Source organism: Oryctolagus cuniculus, chromosome 2, assembly GCF_051225735.1.
Source record: "Oryctolagus cuniculus isolate XC-2025 breed Fujian yellow rabbit chromosome 2, ASM5122573v1, whole genome shotgun sequence".
NCBI lineage: Eukaryota > Metazoa > Chordata > Mammalia > Lagomorpha > Leporidae > Oryctolagus > Oryctolagus cuniculus.
This window is the reverse complement of record NC_142868.1, coordinates 137,315,454-137,331,759: the sequence shown is the minus strand read 5'-3', so window position 1 is coordinate 137,331,759 and position 16,306 is coordinate 137,315,454. Positions and strand designations below refer to the sequence as shown.

Here is a 16,306-nt window from a genome sequence, read left to right as displayed (position 1 = left end):
CCCAAGGGCAAAGGATTCTTCAAGAGGAATTATCGGGCTCTGTCATGGGCCATGGTCGGCGGGTGGCATGTGGCCCCGGCATATTCCGGGCCAGACTGTGCCACCCTTCATGTCAAGTGCAGACAAGATGCGTGTATCTTTCCCACTTCCTAGACAAGGAAACAGGAGCTGGCAGCTGACGTGACTCATCTGAGGAAGCCAGAGCCATGTCAGGGACCCAGCATGCTCTGCTCCCTCAATCCCATTCTTTTTCCCTGCTCTTCCTGTTCTAGACTGTCATGTTCACCTGGATGTCCCCTGATATCCCTTCTGATTACTGAACTGGATTTATGTCAACAGGGGTTTCCCATATTCCCACTGATAACTTCAAAACCCAGCTTCCATTTCGCAACCTTCCCATACGTTGAAGTAACAAGTTTCAACTCTGCTGGCTCCCCAAGCCTCGCACAGTCACTGACTGTGCCTCAAGTGCGTTCTGCAAAACAAAGGTGGCTTTCACGTTATTCCTTCTTCCTTTTGGTGTGAATGTTAACTTCTACAGCAGTGGCTCCTGATGCTTTCAAGTTTACTGCATTTTCATTTTCAGCTGTAACTCTGTTTATCCTGAATATATTCTAACAGTAATGAATATTGTTTTGGGTTCTTTTGTGTGTATGGAGAGGAAACAACATAGCAGGAGTGGGGGAATGTTGCCTGCAGACGGTGGAAGGCCTGTGAAATCATTTGGTCTGGTCCTACCAAAGTAAGCACAGGCAAGACTCAAAGTTCAATAAATCGATAGCAGGCTGATTTTTTAAGATGATAATTCAGTGTGGCCCATGAATGATGTTATAAATATCCAAATGGCCCCTGACACACATGACAAAACCTCCTTATGCCTATGGACTAAGCTATTAAACACGCCTCACACTTGGTAGCAGCAAGCGACAGCTCCAACCAGCAACACTGCCGTCTCCCTCTGCCACACTTCCGGTGGCTTTCTGGTAGACAGCCTGCGAGGACAGAAGGCTCAGGAAGGCCCCTCCCTCCATTCTGGACAACTCATGCATAGTCTTGCTCCTTCTACAGGTGCAAAACTTTGTGGCAATCTGGAGTAGGTGTGTGAGTAGGAGGGATATTCTAGGAAATCCTTCCAGAATGATCTAGGACCACCAGGGGAGACTGGGAGGCCTGCACACCCCGTGTCAGGTGCACTGTGGCATCCATTTGTTGTGGTTCTGATGGCTTCTCACTTCTGCACACACCTTCATTTGCCTCTACCTCACACACTCAAGTGTTCCAGGATCTTCCACACACCCCAGAAAGGAAAATGCAAACAGTAGTGTAGCCAGCTTCCAAAACAAATAAAGTAAACCTGCTCATGGCCTCACCCATACTTAGGTATCTAACAACGGTAAACAAATGCTGAAGGAGGAACAGGACTGTAGAGCCAGAAAGGAACCCAGGGGATGAAGATGATGAGATGTGGAGGGGTGACTTCCTAAGGCTGTGGCTTCGGGTCCAAGTCTGGAACTCCTCACCCAGGATCAGCTAACGTCCAGCTACAGCTCAAGTTCAAATTCGGCTTTTCCTCCTTGCCCAAATAGATTTGTTTTCTATCGCTGCCACACAAATGATTGCAAACTTAAGGCTGCAAACCCACACCCATTTATGAACTGTGCAAGTCAGAAGTCTGGAGTGAGTCTGACGGTGGCTAACATCAAGCTGTCGCCACCATCAAACGCGGTTCTTTCCGGAGCCTCTCGGGGAGAGTCTGCTGCTTTGCCCCGCCTAACTCCTAGAGATTGCCTGAATCACCCTGGCCTCTGCTTCCCTCATCACTGATGTTGACCCTCCCACCTCCCTGTGCAGGGCCCGCCCACAGAATCCAGGAGCATCTCCCCATCTGGAGATCTTCAGTTTAATCCTATCTGCAGCGTCCCAAAGGCCACGGAGGGGACATCCACACTATTTCTGGGGATTCAGAGGTGGACATCTTTGGGGGATCACACCGGACACAGAGGTCTTCCTCCTGTGGCCCAGCCCCCAGTGTGTTATCTGCACAAGAAGATTCTAAAATGGAAACACTGACTGGAGCAGCAGGAACAGGAAACCTAAGCTTTTGTTTACACAACTGTAATCCACAGACCAATAGGTCTGCTTGAACTACACAAACCTAAGCAGGTGTGCAACGGCAAAATTGTACACGGGAAATCTGGCCCCCAGTTCAAAGTGACCTGAACCATCCAAACCTAAAAACTTCCATCAGAATGGGAAAAAATAAGCAAACCCCACCCTCAAATAAGAAACCACCAAGTGCATCACCACCATTTATAGAAGCACCTTCTTTAACCCTCAGTCCGTGAGTTGAGACCAAATGCTCCATGACATGCCGCCAGGTCCTGTGCTGTCCATTCCAAAGCAACTCTAAACCCTCCCCAGCGTCTCTTATCATCCCAGTGTTTCGAGTTTCCTGATAAATATCTTGCTGCAATGAACATTATCAGTCAAATCTGGACACAAGTCCACCCATGCTTGTTTCCTTAGGATAAATGCTTAGAAGTGGAATTTCTGGGTCAGCGAGTGAGCAGGGCATACAAGTCTTTTAACAGCGTTGAATGCGGGAGTATTGCCAAATGGCTCTCATAAAAGTTTTAACAATTCAAACAGGCAACAATACAAATCTCCAGTCTCATCTGCGGTGTACACGGATAGCTTTTATCTTTGCTAATTTGGTCAATTAAATGTTATCTGGCATTGATTTGCATTTCTTTGATACTAGCAAGGCTACACTTCCTATGTTTATTGACCACATGTAATTTTATTATTGTGTCTTACTTATTTCAGTAATTTGCTCATTCTCTTATTGGTGTGTTAAAATGTTTGCTAATCCTTCATAGGAGTACTTTGTATATTAAGCATATGAATCCTTTTTAGATTTAAATATTGACAAATACTGCCCATGGTTTTTCTTTCTATAGTGGTTTCCATAGTGTTATTTTGGCAATGTTCAGAAATTTATCACTTTTACAGATCTCTTTTCCCGTACGGTTTCTGTCTTTGAGTTCTGATTTGTCCCGCTTTTTAAGTTATATGAGTATGTAACGTTCTTAGAGAAACTTTATGCTTTCACTTTTTAAATATTTTAGTCAGCTAGAACTTAATTTAGAAAATCACCGAGTTTTTAGACCTAAGTTTCTTTTTAAATGTTTAGCTACCACCTCAGAACCATTTGTGACAGATCCACTCTCTTTCTAACGATGTGAAAGGCTACTTCTTTTTATTTTTTTTAACTTTTATTTAATAAATATCAATTTCCAAAGTACAGCTTATGGATTACAATGGTTTCCCCCCCCATAACTTCCCTCCCACCCACAACTCTCCCATCTAATGCTCCCTCTCCCATTCCATTCTTCATCACGATTCATTTTCAATTATCTTTATACACAGAAGATCAACTTAGTATATACTAAGTAAAGATTTCAACAGTTTGCACCCACACCGAAACACAAAGTGTAAAATACTGTTTCAGTACTAGTTATAGCATTACTTCACATTGTACAACACATTGACAGAGATCCTACATGGGAAGTAAGTGCACAGTGACTCTTGTTGACTTAACAAATTGACACTCTTGTTTATTGCGTCAGTAATCACCCTAGGCTCTTGTCATGAGTTGCCAAGGCTATGGAAGCATTTTGAGTTCACTGACTCCGATCTTATTTAAACGAGGTCATAGTCAAAGTGGAAGTTCTCTCCTCCCTTCAGAGAAAGGTACCTCCTTCTTTGATGGCCCCCTTCTTTCCACTGGGATCTCACTCGCAGAGATCTTTCATTTAGGTCTTCTCCCCCCCCACCCCAGAGTGTCTTGGCTTTCCATGCCTAAAATACTCTCATGGGCTCTTCAGCCAGATCCAAATGCCTTAAGGGCTAATTCTGAGGCCAGAGTGCTGCTTAGGGCATCTGCCATTCTATGAGTCTGCTGTGTATCCCGCTTCCCATGTTGGATAATTCTCTCCTTCTTAATTCTATCAGATAGCATTAGCAGACACTAGTCTTGTTTATGTGATCTCTTTGACTCTTAGACCTATCATTATGATCAATTGTGAACTGAAATTGATCACTTGGACTAGTATGAAAGGCTACTTCTATCACATGTCAGCTTGCATGGTATAAATGAGTCTCTTTGGGGATTTCCCATGCTTCTACATACATGTTCCTTTTCTGAAGCCAGTGTTACAATGTTTGCATTATTTCAGCTTCATTATATTTATTAATATGTGATGGCACTAATGCCTCCACGTTTTTATCAACATTTTCTTATGTCTTTATTTTTATTTATTTTTTATTTTACTTTATTTTTTTGAAAGGCAGAGTGGACAGTAAGAGAGAGAGACAGAGAGAAAGGTCTTCCTTTGCCGTTGGTTCACGCTCCAATGGCCGCTGCGGCCAGCGCGCTGTGGCTGGTGCACCGCTTCTGATCCGAAGGCAGGAGCCAGGTACTTCTCCTGGTCTCCCATGCGGGTGCAGGGCCCAGGGACCTGGGCCATCCTCCACTGCACTCCCTGGCCACAGCAGAGAGCTGGACTGGACTGGAAGAGGAGCAACCGGGGCAGAATCCGGCGCCCCGACTGGGACTAGAACCCGGGTGCCGGCGCCGCAGGTGGAGGATTAGCCTAGTGAGCCGCGGCGCTGGCCACCCTTAGTGTTTCTAATAGGCATTCTGGGAGTTGAGGTGGTTCCTTGGCATGTACCTATGTGACTTATAAATACAATGATCTATTTCCTTTCTAACTGCAGCTTGCTGAGCACTGAGCAGTGAGGCTGCTGCACAGCTGCCACTGCCCCACACCTGTGGCCCCTGAAGTCTCTGCCAGTGGATGGAAAGAGGCGTGGCTACCAGAGCATCACCACTGTTGTCTGGAGCGCGGCACTGCTCTCCAGTTGTTGCTATGATTATTTGTATCATTTTATGAAAGCTAGACTTTAAGGCAGGCATTGCTTCCCAAATAAGCATCACCCATAATTCTCACACTCAAGCAGATCTCTACAGCTCCCTCCAAAATACTCTCCCATAAGAACACAAGGCTTTTTTGCAGAAAACAGCAACATAGAACCTACTTCCAAGGCCGAGGACATCAAGTCCACATAACATTGCTTCAGTCACGCAGTGGCTATGAAAGGAGGCAGGTGCAGAGGCAGGGAAGATGCTGCCGTCCTGCCCCGGCTTTGTGTAGGGAGGGAGGGAGGGAGGTGCACGCGCACAGATCCAGTGTGTAAGAAGAGCATGCCTGCCGGTGCAGAAGGCCTGGTATCTTCAATACCGCAGGCGGCAAAGCCTTTCCTGGCCACTGGATCTTCTCTGCTACAGACAGGCAGGTGAACCCAGCCTCAGTGTGCATTAGAGTCAGGACTCCAGGGCCTTTGCTCTCCCCATCCCAGCTCCATGCCTATGGTTTCCTACGCTGGCTGCACAGTAGTCTCCTGGTATTCACTTATGATCCAGGCTGACTGTGTATCTGTTACTTTGTGCTAAAGAGGCAGAGAGTCTCCCGTTCCCCATCTTCAAGGAGCACACCATGAAGGAGACAGCAGGAAGAAAAAAATTTCAAAAACAAAGGAATGGACCAAAGGACAAATTGCTTTTGCCCACATGGGTCGGAGAAGCCTCCTGAGGCAGCAGTTGTGTGACCTGCGTCTGAAAGTCAGCAGCTCTACAAGGGGGCAGGAGGAGGCGCTGGATACTTGGGCTGGAGCTCAAGACTGGGATGAGACCAAGCAGTGCGCTCTCAGGGGCTAGCGTTCCCAGAAGGAAGGAAGGGACGGGAGTAGGAACAAATACAAGATTCTAGAACTGTGAAATAAATCCGAGTCTCACGAGTTAACTTGACATTTTCTACTAACCACCATTAGGGGAAAAAAAATTAATGTGAATATATTTTATTTAACCCAGTTTTGTCAAAATAGTGTCGTATTAGGAAACAACTGAAACACTATTTAGAATTCATTTTTGAAACATGCTAAGTCTTCATAATTCAGTCTATATGGCATATTTCTGACATCTCAGTTTGCACTAGCCACATGTCGGGCTCCCCAGCCATGTGTGGCTGCCACAGGGGACACCCAGTTCCGGACAGAGCTGCCAGAGGCTGTTAGAGACCAACTATTTTCAAGGAGGGTGTGTATGCAAACGGCCTGGGCATCAGGAACTCTTCATTTAAAAAACATTAATTAAGCATCTTCCCCAGGCCAGATTTCCAATTACGTCAGTTTTTGAACACCCATAAAATATACTATTTCAAAAGGTCAATGCTGCCAAAACCTTCCCTGCCTAAATACCATCCTGGTTATATGCACTCACAAAGCTGTATCACTTCAGCCAAGTTTAAAATAACAAATCAGTGTTCAGTATTAAGAGCAAGACCACCAGTCAGTGCTGTTTTACAAAAGCAAAGCCTTGGGTAGTCCTGTAGGACCCACTCTTCACCAAGGTTGATCATTTGACCTTGAAACCTGACCAGCAGGGAGAGGGCCTGCTCACTCAGTGACTGCCCCCCACCCAGCCAGTTGATGCTGCCTCCACTAAACCCAAAGACAAAGGGCGTCCACTGTGGCCCTCCACGCTGTTGGGTTGACTCCTTATGTGGGGACCTCTGGAGGCTCCCATGGGGACCCTTCACAGATGTAGGTTTGCAAACGTTTTCCCCCACTCCACAGTTTGTTTCCTCATTCTGGCGATCGCTTCCTTGGCTGTGCAAGGACCTTTCCGTTATATCTCATCCCACTTGCCTATGTTTGCCTCTGGTGCCAGTGCTTTTGGGCTCATATGCAAAAAACACCATCACCCGGGTCAAGGTTGTGGAACTTTCCCCTTTGTTTTCTCGTGGTTTTACAGTTGCTGGCCTGACACTGGAGTCTTTCACTACCTTGACTTGACCTCTGTATATGAGATGAGGGTCTTTAAGCATGTGAGGCAATGCGTACGTTAGCTAGTTTGATTTAGTCATCCACAAATATAAACATGTGAAAACATCATGCTGTATAACAGATAACTTAAAATATTTAAAAAAAATTTTTTTAAATGTTTTTTAAAATAATTTTAAGTTTAGTGCTGTTTGCTTGCAAAAAAAAAAAAAAATCAATTCTCTGGGGAAGGTTGTTCCATCCCCTCCGGCGGAGGCCAGCCTGTGGCTGGTGCTTCCTAACGTCGACTTGCACACCACTCTGCCAGCTACTCCTCACCTCCACCATGGAACAGACCCCGGGGGCAAGGACCGCCCCCGTCCACCTGGATGTCCAGTACAGCCCTCCACAGTACACCCTCCCATCCAGGCATCAAAATACTTTTTAAAAAGGAAGTCAATTGAAATTAGGGCGAGGGACCCTTTGGATTAATAATATCCTGTTTCTCCAAGGTTCTTTTTTTTTTCCCAAAAAATACATGATTTTCCTCCTTGTCCCCAGATGGTTGAGAATTTAATCCCAACAGCTCCAGCTCCTCAATAGGGTACACGCTCCACTTAGTGATCTAATTATTCTCCCGTCTTTATGTGGCTCTAACCTGTACTCCTGCTCCAATTTCACAGCATTGGCATCAAAAAGGAAATTAGCAGTGAGCTTTTCCCACATCAGTGCCTATTAATAGGGCCCACATGATCCGCAGCCTCTCCCTGAACCCTGGGTGTGAAGTGGGAGCGACCCACTTGTACGTTAGACTACTGCAGCGGGAGTGGGACTTCCTCAGCCAGCGGTCCTGCTGCGGCCACCTGTGTGCGTGGGACCTGCAGGAAGCCAGGAACTCCCTCTGTCGTCCTCTCCCACCCGGCTGTGGCCCTCCCCAGGGCATCCCCGTGCTCCTCTCCCACGTCTCCAGGCTCCCTCGGGTGTCGCTGCTCAGGATGGCAACCACCTCTCACATCTCCCTTCACTGCCACCGAAGGGGGCAGACGGTGCTTCCTCTGCGCTGGGTGCCACAATTCCAAAAATAAAGCTCCATTTTTTTGGCATCTACTAGAATAGCTGGTCTCATATGCCACTTCCCAGCAGGCAAAGGGGGGCTTCCCTTCATCTGTTTTTTTTTTTCCCAAAATTTTTATGTATGTATGTAAAGATTTATTTATTTGAAAGGCAGAGTAGCAGGGAGGGAAGGAAGTTGGGAGGAAGAGAGAGAGGGAGGGAGGAAAAGATGGAGAAGGAGAGAGGGAAGGAGGGGAGGGGGGAGTGAGGGAAGGAGGGGAGGGGGGAGTGAGGGAAGGAGGGGAGGGGGGAGTTGTCGCTCCCCGTCTTCATGGGGGAACGACACTAAACCCTGCCTAGGCTTCATATCCGAGTCACGGCACCATTATGTCGCTCCCCCTCTTCGTGGAGGAACGACACAGGACCCTGCGCTGTTCTTTCTGTCTGCTCGGCCCTCCCCGGGTTTGCTGCTGGTTCTTCCCGGGTTGGCTACTATCCCTTCCACCTCCGTGGAAGGGCAGTTTCCCCTGGCCGCATTCCCCACTTCCGCAGGGGAGCGGCACACCGCCGGCCGGCTCGTCTCGGGGGCTGCACAGGTGTTCCTTCAGCTAGATGATCCCCATAGATGTTCCTGGTGCATGCCGTCTCTCTCCTCCTTTATAGTCCTCCTCCGCCAATCCCAACTCGGCTGCCCACACGCCGAGTACACTGCTCTCCTCCAATCAGGAGCAGGTCCTACAGTTTATTGGTTGAACTGGAGGCAGCTGTGCGGAAGCTGTTTACTTCTCTCCCAGCGCCATATTGTGGGAGAGCAGATGCATAGAATAAGTCTTAATTCCAGTAACTTAGTCTAGTCCGAGCTGCTCCCCACAGAGGAGAGCAGATGCATAGAATGTCTTAATTCCAGTAACTTAGTCTAGTCCGAGCTGCTCCCCACAGGGAGTGAGGGAAGGAGGGGAGGGGGGAGTGAGGGAAGGAGGGGAGGGGGGAGTGAGGGAAGGAGGGGAGGGGGGAGTGAGGGAAGGAGGGGAGGGGGGAGTGAGGGAAGGAGGGGAGGGGGGAGTGAGGGAAGGAGGGGAGGGGGGAGTGAGGGAAGGAGGGGAGGGGGAATTGAGGGAGTGAGGGAGTGAGGGAGTGAGAGTGAGAGAGTGAGAGAGTGAGAGAGTGAAAGAGAGAGAGAGAGAGAGAATCTTCCTCTGCTAGTTCAGTCCCCAAATGCCTGCCATAGCTGGGGCTGGGCCAGGCTGAAGCCAGGAGCCTGGAACTCCACTGGTGCCCTGGGGACCCAAGCACTTGGGCCATCACTGCTCCCTTCCTAGGTACCTTAGCAGGAAATTGGGTTGGAAATGGAGCAGCCAGGACTAGCACTGGTGCTCTAATACAGACGCTGGTGTTGTGAGCAGTGGTTTAACCTGCTGCACCACAATGCCAGCAACCCATATTTTTTATTTATTTTCATTTTATTTGAAAGAGAGATTTTTATCCACTGATTTGCTCTCTACATGCCAGGGCTGGGCCAGGCTGACGTCAGAAGCCCAGTCCCCCACATGGCTTAGGGCTCCAGCACCTGCTGCTTTCCAGTGTATGCACTGGCAGGAAGCTGGATCAGAAGCACAGCAGCCAGTACTGGATGCAAGCACCCTGGTATGGGATGCAGGCATCCGAAGTGAAACCCCTGCCCCGGTCTCGTATCAAGTTGCTCACTTACACCATCAAAACTCTTTATGACTTCATGCTGTAATCTGTCCCCGCCACTGATGAACAACTGGGCGTTTCAGATACTGTCTCTTACACCTCTGTTATTGCTTTCCCACTTTCTATCTTTATAATCTAAGTGAAAGGATTTATATAATACATACATAGGACTGAGTGTGCACCTGGCCCCGTCCTAAGTGCTTTCCGTATATCATCTCATTTAATCCTCACAACTCCTCAAGGCAGGTTCTGTCGTCACCTTCCCTCTACAGGTGGGGGAACTGAGGCACGAGGTGGCTAAGGAATTTACTTGAAGTGGATCCCCACGGGGCACGGTTAAGAGCTGAACCCATGTCAGCCGACCCATGCTCCATTTTTAACTGCTGTGTTATCAAACACTTATGGGTTTTATTTTAGACACCTTTGCAGCAAACCAAAGGTCTCAGCGTCTCACCTGCTGTTGAGAAGCAGAAGTTGAGCAGAGCACAAGCCCTCCCCTAGAAATGTCTCACGTGGATGTGCCCCCAAAGCAGGCACACGTGGGCAACTCCACACACAGGAAAGCTGGGGGTAACAGGGCTGGGTTTGGAACCCCACTGACTTTTGACTTCCAAGTCTACAGGTTCAATCCCCTGTATTTCCTAGGTCTCCTAACACAGCCCAGGAGAAGAGTCTTAGACACACCTATCCACAGCCAGACTTGTGCAAAGACACTTTGACAATAAGACCCAGACAACTCAGAACAAAGCTATCAGTCTCTGGAACTGACGCAGTCTTGGAAGAATTGATATGGGATAAAGGAAGATTCTGTTGTTTTGTGCCAAGAAAGACAATAAAATCAAAGCTTACGTATACACATATGTGATGCACAGGTACACTCGTGGGCACATGCATGTGTAATTACCAACACACACAGATGCACACACTTTGCTTTGAGATCTATGTCTAGTTTCTCATGAAATGAAGATTAAAATGCAGTTTCCCTGTCTTGGAGAAGGGGAAGAAAGAGTGTCATACAGTTACATAATGCAGAGTTGGCCAACCTCCCCTCATGTGGCATCTGTGGTCTGAATGGGATATGCATGTATCTGTGTGTGTATTTTTTAGCATCGTGGTGGGGTGGGCATTGTGGTGCAGCGGGCTAAGCTTCAGCTTGCGATGCTCACATTCAATATCGGAGTGTTGGTTCAAGTCCTGGCTGCTCCACTTCTGATTCACTTTCCTGCTAATGTGCTTGGATTCCTGCCACCCACAGCAAAGACCTAGATGGAGTTCCTGGCTCCTGACTTCAGCCTGGCCCAGCCCTGGCTGTTGAAGTCATTTGGGGAATTAACCAGTGTGTGGAAGATGTTTCCTCTCTCTCTCTCTCTTTCTCTTACTCACTCTGCCTTTCAAATAAAAATAAATAAACCTTTTTTTAAAAGAAGTATATACTGATGAAGTGCTTAGAACTCTTCAGCCACTTATCTGGATTCAAATCCCAGCTCCACTACATTCAATGTGACCTTGAGCAAATTGACTTCTCTGTGCCTCAGTTTTGTCAACTGTAAAATGGGACTAATAATGGTACCTTTTCTTACTTCTAGAAATTAAATACATATAGAACAGTATCCAGCATACAGTGAGTGCTCCAGAAATGTGAGCTCATATTATTAATTATGTGAATTCTATTTTGATAAAATAGAAATTCATTTTAAAGTGTTACTGAGTTCTTAAAGAGCGCTTGGCCATTATGTATATTAATGAATAATTCAGGCACACCCACCATCTGTGGGTTCTCACACATGGGTCTCTATTCTGAAAAAGGCTGGATAGTACTGACCAAAAGTTAAATCCTTGCAAAGTTCCCTCAGATGACAACTAAAATCTCGTTATCATTTGGTGGGGTGCGCATTTGGGATCCTGGAGCTTTGTGCCTCTCTGAGTGTGTTTACTTAATGGGACATTAGGTAGGAAGCGGGCAGGCCTTGTCATACCCCAGACACTGCAAGAGCCATCTGGGGCAGATTTCATAGCAAGATCGCACGCCCTCCACTCTCAGGGTCTCAAAAACACCTCCTTAGGCTGACTATGCGAGGCAGGGATACAGGTTCATTACCTTCCAAGCCCCCACCAGTCCAGTTACAAAAGGGATTCCTCCCCAGGTGGCTCAGTGACCACTAGGAAGGGCAAGCTGGCCTCCTGAGCCCCAGGCTGCACGCCCTGGGAGAAGGATGGAGCCCTCACTCTACCTCCTCTTAGCCACCTAGTGCTGTGTGAGGTAGCTGAGAAACAGAGTCAATGCCACTCAGCAGTCCCAAGGCCAGATGTGTAAAGTCATCTTGCAGTATCCATTCTGATAAACCAATCTGTCCACAATGCTCATGACAAAAACTTAAGAAGGGACACTCAGAGAAAATCTGTAAACTAGTTACGGGGCCTGCTAAGGGGGGATATGTACACCTGGCTGGATTGGAATGGCTGGCAGTCTCTTTATTAACATGTAACCAAGTGCTCCAGGCCCATCTCCAAAGGCACAGGCTGGGGGTCTGGGCTTGGGCGTCTGGCAAACACGGCTGACGCCTTACCAGAAAGCCGTGGTCATCATTTCATCACAGCCAGGCCAGCAGAAAGAGGATGCATGGAGGTGATGGCCCAAGGCCTGAGGTTTTGACTTCTCTTTACCACGCTCCTGTCTGAATGCTAGAACACTGGTCTTGGAACACACACATTCCCCCCAGGACACAGCGCTGCCCAGCCGGGAGCAGCAAGAGCCCCCGGGGTGGGCAGGCGTTGGGCTGGCCCCTTGAGCTGACGGCACCTCGGAGCTCCAGGCCATTTGCTGCTCATCCTCTTCCTCCCACTGAGCTGTAGCAGAGTGGTTGGGAGCTAGGGGCCCCAGGAATCTGCATCAACACCGTCTGCAAGATGAGTGCGACGCACACCGAGGCCATTGAGACACAGGAGTCGCTTCCGGCCTGGGCGTCACCAGGACCGAGAGCAGACGAAGAACAGGCTTAGTGAGAGCAGTGAAAGCGGCTTCTGTGTGCCTGGATACCCCAGGTGCTTTACAAACGGTGAGCACTCCAGGCTCACAGCGGCCCCACGCGCAGGTACTGTTATCTACAGTTATTCTACAGATGCGGACCCCAAGGCACAGAGAGCTTAAGTAACTCGCTCAAGTCTCGAGGCTAGTAAGTGGCAGAGATGGAAGCGGACCTCGGCCCGGTCTGGACCTGGAGTCTTCACACCCGAGACACTTGCCCTAAGGCTGAGAGGAGCCCAGAAATGCTCCATTTATCTGTTGAAACCCAGAGGTATCAAGTTCTTAAAATTTCTGAGAAGTGGATCGAGGGTTACACGCCATAGAGGCACCCTGAAGGTGTGAGTTAACACCACCAGAACCCTAGGGCAGATTGGCAGTTGTTGGGGCCAACCTACCCAGGCAGCGAGGTCCCTGGGAGGGCTGCTGGCCACGCTGCAGAGACAGGGCAGCCCTCAGGCAAGGTCGGGGGGCAGGACCACGCCCCAGAAACAGCAGTGCTGCCCGAGTGATGGCTACAATCTCTGTAAGACGCAGAGAGCCAGCACTCAGCACGCACTGGCAGACAGCCCCGTGGGACAGCCAAGCAGCCACTGACTGCGCTTTCGCTATGGAAAAACAGGAAAGTACAAGGGAGACGGGATCACCACCAGAGATAACGAGTGCTGACATTCTGCTGTGCTCGTCCTCGAATTTACACCTGGCATACAGTTCGGACTATCACTCAGTTCTACATCCCAGTTTAATGTCCACCTACTGTGCATTTCCCCGATTGTTACACATTCTTCATCAGTGTGATTTGAAGGGTTATATCAGAGCCCGTCTGTGTGCCTGCTCCATAACTATTTCTCCCTTGCTGACCTTCAAATTGGTTCTTTAAAAAAAATCCACTTTTAAAACTTATTTCGGAGGGAGGGAGGGAGGGGAGAGAGAGAGAAAGAGAAAGAGAGAGAAAGAGAGAGAGAGAGAGAGAAAGAGAAAGAGAAAGAGAGAGAGAGAGAGAGAGAGAGAGAGAGAGAATGAGAATCTTCTGTCTGCTGGTTTACTCCCCAAATACCCACAACAGACAGGATTGGACCAGCCTGAAGCCAGGAGCTGCGACCTCAATCCAGGTCACCTAAATGACAGACAGGGACCCAACTGCTTGAGCCATTGGCAGGAAGCTGGAACGGGGAACCTGAGCCAGGAATTGAACCCAGGTACGCCAGTGTGGGATTGCAGGCGTCTAAATTAACGTCTTGATTACTAGGCTACATGCCTGTCTCTAAACTGGTTCCTTTTCACTGTGATGCACAATAACGTAACAGCTCTGATTATTTTCATAGAACGGGTCTCTGAAAGCACAACTGTTGGATCACAGGTGGTGCACACTTTTAAACATTCTTGCTTTCTGAATGTCTGAGCATCCTTAATCCCCAAATCCAAAATCTTACTCTTTAAAGTTTTAGATTTTCACATCAGGGATGCTCAGCTGGTCAAGTCTGTGAACGTATTATAAAATCTCAAAAACTCTGAAATCTGAAACACTTCTGATTCCAAGCATCACAGATGAAGGCCAGTTAACCTGTCATCAATCCTAAGGAATTAAGTACACCATAAATACTAAGCCAATATCCACACTCATTAGCAATATGCAAGGATACTTAAAAAGTTGCAGAAAAATGGAATTTAAAGACAAACTTTGGTGCAAAAATTTTTTGAAATCTATGCAGTTTTTTGATGGCACCCATTGTCATGAACTTTTTGAAGTGCCTGCATGTGTACCCATCTCATCACACACGCTAGTACTCAGTATTACCGTTCTCAAATCTCTGCCAGTTTTACAGACTGGAATATAACATTATATCTTTATTTCCTAGAGGAATAAAAAGTCCTTGAGGTCACTGCCTTTGTTATGATCAGGGCCCAACACATAGTAAATGCTCATTAAATATTTGTTGATTGAACAAATGATTCAAAGACTCAGCTTGGACTAGGGACGCTGATCTGGGCGTCCTCCAGGTCCGAGGGAAGCTTCCATGCCTGTGGCTGATGCTTCCCGCTGGCCCCTCATCACTTGCAGCCTTCCCCTTCCAATGCTGCCAGGGCTGTGGGGTGACCTCTCGGCCAAGGAAGAACCCAATCTGATTCTTTCTGGAGGCCCTGAGCCAAGAAGCACAGACATGGAACGAGCTGGGGTTAGAACCATCTTCATGGTGGGTACCGAGTGCTGGCCACAAACCACAGCCATGGAGATTCCCCAGTCGCTCTGGCTGCTCAGGCTCTCCCTGGATTCCCTAGGGCCTGGCCCCTGTCACAGAGGTGGAGGCGTGGTCTTGGCCTGGCCCCTGTCACAGAGGTGGAGGTGTGGTCGAGGCCTGGCCCCTGTCACAGAGGTGGGTGTGTGGTCATGTTCTGCTATTGCGCCTGGCACAGACATCCTTTGTGTCAACTTCCAAGCTGAGAGTCACAGTGCAGAGGAGACAGAAGCAGCCCAGAGCCACAGGGAACGAGATGCTCCTGTACAGAGATTAGGCAGCATGTAGTTGTGAACTTAGATAAAAAATGGGAATTTGGAATGTGGCAGGAGTGCCGTTTGCTTCCAAGAAACCCACATGGTAGGTCATAGCTTGGAGACGTTAAAATCATCAGCATAATATGCCTGGCTCAACGCCCTGATATCAGGGCTCATGGTCCATTCCCATGTGTAGTCCAGAGTTGAGCACAATGCCCGGCATAAGGCAGGAGTTGATAAATACTGGTAAATAAATGTTGAAAACTAAAAAGTGGAAGAACAGCAAGGCTTCTATAGGCCTAGATTTTTTTTAAAATCCCTGAGTTTTGTCATTTGCCTCCCTCTTTCAAAAAAAGCAGCACCTGATTTACCCAATCTCATACTTTGCTTCTTTTGCTAAAATACCTAGTCTGCCGCCCTCAGCATGCGAAAGCCCAGTAAGTTGACTGCTCAAGTTTACCAGCCTATTTCTGTTCATTCCAATTAGGCTGTCTATTTATCGAGAGGCCGTTTGTGTTGGTTCCCAAACCTGTTTATGTCGGTCGCACTCATTATTCCATTTACGTAATTATATATTACGTAAATTAATGAAATGTCTGTGCATAAGGAAAGCGCTGTTGTTCCTCTAGGTTGAGTGTTTTGGAAAGATTGGATGAAGATGGGAGCGTCAAAAGCACTGCTGTCAGATCAGGGGCAGACAAGACAACCATCAAGGCTACCGTGGTGGAGGAAGTGTTCAGTCCCAGAAGACTTATGGCCTTGACTCTGCAAGTGTCTAAGTCCTTAGGAAGAAATCACATCTTGAACTATAGAAAATGCAGTATGGGTGCAATTCACACAAGTGCCATGATGTAGAATGCCAACATCTGAATCTACTAAGACCTAAAACAAGAGAATCCTAGTATAGTAACGGCCCTTTCTCTGAGTAACGCCCTTCGAAACTCCCTATTTTTAAAAAACACTCATTTATTTTTAAATTAATTTAAAGGCAGAGAGAGAGAGAGAGAGAGAGAGAGAGAATCTCTCATCTGCTGGTTCACTCCCTAAATGCCCACAATGGCCGAGGCTGGGCCAGGCCAAAGCGGGGAGCCAGGAGCTCCATCTGAGCCTCCACATGGTGTCAGGAGCTCGAGTACCCCCATCATCAAGCTGGATCAGAG

General features: G+C 47.9%; 1 protein-coding gene across 11 annotated transcripts in view; it reads right to left on the bottom strand.

Moving 5' to 3' along the window:
* The window catches only part of TGFA (transforming growth factor alpha), a 104,410-nt gene that overhangs the window by 43,784 nt on the left and 44,320 nt on the right, over nucleotides 1-16,306 (bottom strand). The window contains exon 3 of one of the 11 annotated variants that reach the window (XM_089327596.1): nucleotides 14,542-14,794. The exons of the other annotated variants lie outside the window; for them this stretch is intronic. Within the exon in view, the coding sequence (XP_089183722.1) occupies nucleotides 14,625-14,794 (170 nt within the window). The 3' untranslated portion in view covers nucleotides 14,542-14,624. Of the gene's footprint in view, nucleotides 1-14,541; nucleotides 14,795-16,306 lie in introns of those variants that run through there. 11 annotated transcript variants of the gene reach the window in all.